The 3,975-nt window shown below is 54.4% G+C and overlaps 1 protein-coding gene across 3 annotated transcripts in view; it reads left to right on the forward strand.

Annotated features, from left to right (window-relative positions):
* Window positions 1–3,975, forward strand: part of IL3RA (interleukin 3 receptor subunit alpha) — a 22,888-nt gene that overhangs the window by 14,212 nt on the left and 4,701 nt on the right. For 2 of the 3 annotated variants that reach the window (XM_017860526.1, XM_017860525.1), the window contains exon 8: window positions 359–473. In XM_017860526.1, the coding sequence (XP_017716015.1) occupies window positions 359–473 (115 nt within the window). Of the gene's footprint in view, window positions 1–358; window positions 474–3,419; window positions 3,657–3,975 lie in introns of those variants that run through there. The other variant, XM_017860527.1, reaches the window with a different exon arrangement.

Raw genomic sequence — 3,975 nt, forward strand, 5'->3', positions numbered from 1 at the left:
TCTCCCTCTCCCCTCCCTCCCTCTCTCTCTCTCTCTCTCTCTCATTTTGACACACAGTCTCTGTTACCCAGGCTGCAGTGCAGTGGTGCGATCTCACCTCACTGCAACCTCCACCTCCCAGGTTCAAGTGATTCTCCTGCCTTAGCCTCCCGAGTAGCTGGGATGACAGATGCCCGACACAACACCCGGCTAATTTTTGTATTTTTAGTAGAGACGGGGTTTCACCATGTTGGCCAGGGTGGTCTCGAACTCCTGACCTCAGGTGATCCACCTGCCTCAGCCTCCCAAAGTGCTGAGGTGACAGGCATGAGCCACCACACCCAGACCCTTTCCTTCTTTATTTTCTTTTAAACCACAGGTCAGAGACACAACCTCCTTCCAGCTACCCAATCCTGGAACATACACAGTGCAAATAAGAGCCCGGGAAACAGTGTATGAATTCTTGAGTGCCTGGAGCACCCCCCAGCGCTTCGGTGAGTGGGGAGAACGGGGTGAGCGGGGCGTGCCCCTCTTGTCTCTCTCACGGGTGACTGAAGCCAGGTGCGCCATCCTGGATCACGGAAACGCAGGCCACCCCCCGCCCGCCTGCCCACGAGTCACCAGTTCTTCCTTGTTTCTTGGTGTTCTGCCTGCAAAGGACAGCAGATTCACTCCCCCCATTTCTGAGACCTCCAAAAGGAGCCTGAACCTGATGGTGACCTCACACCTTGCTCTCATTCACGAGAAGAGACGTGGAGGGGAAACAAGGTCATCCCACTGACAGACACCCCCTGGGCCTTGGAATAAGACCGAGGCGGGCGGATCACGAGGTCAGGAGATTGAGACCATCCTGGCTAACATGGTGAAACCCCGTCTCTACTAAAAAATGCAAAAAATAAGCCGGGTATAGGGGCGGGTGCCTGTCGTCCCAGCTACTCGGGAGGCTGAGGCAGGAGAATGACATGAACCCAGGAGGCGGAGGTTGCAGTGAGCCAAGACTGCACCACTGCACTCCAGCCTGGGCGACAGAACGAGACTCTGTCTCAAAAAAATAAAATAAGACAGCCGTCTGCAGACCAGGGGTTCCATGCTGAGTGGCTGTGCCTATGGACTCTGCAGCCGAATTCGGAAAAGGATTTGCTTGAGAGTAAAAGCTTCTGGCCAGGCGCGGTGGCTCACGCCTGTCATCCCAGCACTTTGGGAGGCCCAGGCGGGTGGATCACCTGAGGTCAGGAGTTCGAGACCAGCCTGGCCAACACGGTGAAACCCCGTCTCTACTAAAAATACAAAACTGAGGCCGGGTGCTGTGGCTTATGCCCGTCATCCCAGCTACTACAGTGAATCGCTTGAACCTGGGAGGCAGAGGTTGTGGTGAGCCCAGATCGTGCCACTGCACTCCAGCCTGGGGGACAGAGTGATAATCAGCCTAAAAAAAAAAAAAAAGCTGCCATTGCTTCCTGAACCGATCTAAAAGCAGACCCCCTCTCCTAGGATTCAAAGAATGTTTCCATTCTGGAAACAGCACAGCCGGAGACCGAATGTCCCAAGCCCCAGCTCCCCGAGGAGAGGTTTCTTCTTAGGTGTGTCCCGGGGCTAATCATCTCAGCTCACGTCCTTCAGGGCTCAGGGGGATCCTTCCATCTCAACCTCCCAAGTAGCTGGGACTACAGGGATGGCTTGAGTCCAGGAGGTTGAGGCTGCAGTGAGCTGTGATAGCACCATGGCCCTCCGGTCTAGGCTGACAGAGGGAGACTGTCTGAGAGAGAGACAGAAAGAGAGACAGACTGGCCACAAATGTGTGTGGATTAAAGAACAGGAATGGGCCGGGCACGGTGTCTCACGCCTGTCATCCCAGCACTTTGGGAGGCCGAGACGGGCGGATCACGAAGTCACGAGATCGAGACCATCCTGGCTAACACGGTGAAACCCCGTCTCTACTAAAAATACACAAATTAGCCGGGCGTGGTGGCGGGCGCCTGTGGTCCCAGCTACTCGGGAGGCTGAGGCAGGAGAATGGCGTAAACCCGGGAGGCGGAGCTTGCAGTGAGCCGCGATCGCTCCACTGGACTTCAGCCTGGGCGACAGAGCGAGACTCCGTCGCAAAAAAAAAAAAAAAAGAACAGGAGTTTATTCTCTTTTGGTCCTGGAGACCTGAAGTCTGAGATCCATGTGTAGGCAGGGCTGCGTTCCCTGCAGAGGCTCCGGGGGAGGCTCCTTCCTGCCTCTCCCAGCTCCTGGGGGCTCCAGGCGTCCCTGGGCTTGTGGCCGCATCACTCCAGTCTCTGCCTCCGTCTCCACGTGGCCTCCTCCTCTGTGTCTGTATCTCCTCTTCTGTCTCTTAGAAGGACACCTCTCACTGAATTTGAATTTACAGCCCATCCCAATTCAGGATGATCTCATTTCAAGATCCTTACTTTCTTACATGTGCAGAAACGCTGTTTCCAAATATAAAATCCCATTCATTGGTTCTGCGGGGTAGGACATAAACGTATGTTTTGGGGTCACCATTCAACCCATTCCAGTTATATCCAGTTCCCTCCAGAGGCTCTAGGGGAGGATCCTTCCTGCCTCTCCCAGCTCCCGGGGCCTCCAGGTGTCCCTGGGCTTGTGGCTGCATCACTCCAGTCTCTGCCTCCATTCACAGGTTATTGGGTTAGAATATGAACATATGTTTTGGGGGGGACCACAGTTCAATCCACTTCAGTTATATCAAGCTCCCTCCGGAGGCTCTAGGGGAGGCTCCTAACTGCCTCTCCCAGCTCCTGGGGTCTCCAGGTGTCCCTGGACTTGTGGCCGCATCACTCCAGTCTCTGCCTCCATCTCCACGTGGCCTCCTCCTCTGTGTCTGTGTCTCCTCTTCTGTCTCTTGAGAGGACACCTGCCATTGGATTTAGGGCCCATCCTATTCCAGTAGGATCTCGTCTCAAGACCCTTAAGGACATCTGCAAAGACCATCCACAGGATGGTGTGTGTCTGCGTTCCAATCCTGTCCTCTCGCGCACATCACTCCTGTCGGATGGGGGCCGGCCCTCATGACCTCATCTTTACTTGAATGCATCTGCAAAGGCCCCTTGTGATGGCATAAACTGTGTTCCCTCAAAATTCGCGTGTTGAAGCTTTGATCCCCCAGAACCTCAGAATGTGACTTTGTTCGGAGTTGGGGTGTAGAAAGCGGTGACTGAGGTAAAATGAGGTCACTAGGGAGGGCTGTAATCCAAGAGGACTGGGGTGCTTGTAAGAAGAGATGAGGACACAGACACACACAGAGGGACGAGTCTGTGAGGGCACAGGGAGAAGACGGTGTCTCCAAGCCCAGGAGAGAGGCCTCAGGAGGAACCAGCCCTGCCCACACCTGGATCTCAGACCTCCAGCCTCCAGGACTGTGGGAGAATCAATGTCTGTTTTTTATACGTCACCCAGTCTGTGGTATTCTTTGATAGCAGCCTGAGATGGACGAAGACGCCGCATAAAAAGAGATGAGGACAGAGACACACAGAGGGACGAGCCTGTGAGGACACAGGGAGAAGACGGCATCTCCAAGCCCAGGAGAGAGGCCTCAGGAGGGACCAGCCCTGCCCACACCTGGATCTCAGACGTCCAGCCTCCAGGGCTGTGGGAGAATCAATTCCTTTTTTTCTTTTCTTTTTTTTGTCTGAGACGGAGTCTCAGTCTCTCGCCCAGGCTGGAGTGCAGTGGGAGGATCTCAGCTCATTGCAACCTCCGCCTCCCAGGTTCACATGTTTCTCCTGCCTTAGTCTCCTGAGTAGCCGGTATTACAGGTGCCCGCCACCACGTCCGGCTAATATTTGTATTTTTAGTAGAGACCAGGTTTCACCATATTGGCCAGGCTGGTCTCGAACTCCCGAACTCAGGTGATCCACCCACCTCACCTCCCAAAGTGCTGGGATGACAGGCGTGAGCCACCGCGCCCGGCCAAATTCCTTTTTTCTGAAGCCACCAGGCTGTTGGATTTTTTTTTTTTTTTTTTTTTTTTTT

The sequence above is a fragment of the Rhinopithecus bieti genome, unplaced genomic scaffold (assembly GCF_001698545.2).
Source record: "Rhinopithecus bieti isolate Rb0 unplaced genomic scaffold, ASM169854v2 scaffold_56390, whole genome shotgun sequence".
In the NCBI taxonomy this organism is placed as follows: Eukaryota; Metazoa; Chordata; class Mammalia; order Primates; family Cercopithecidae; genus Rhinopithecus; species Rhinopithecus bieti.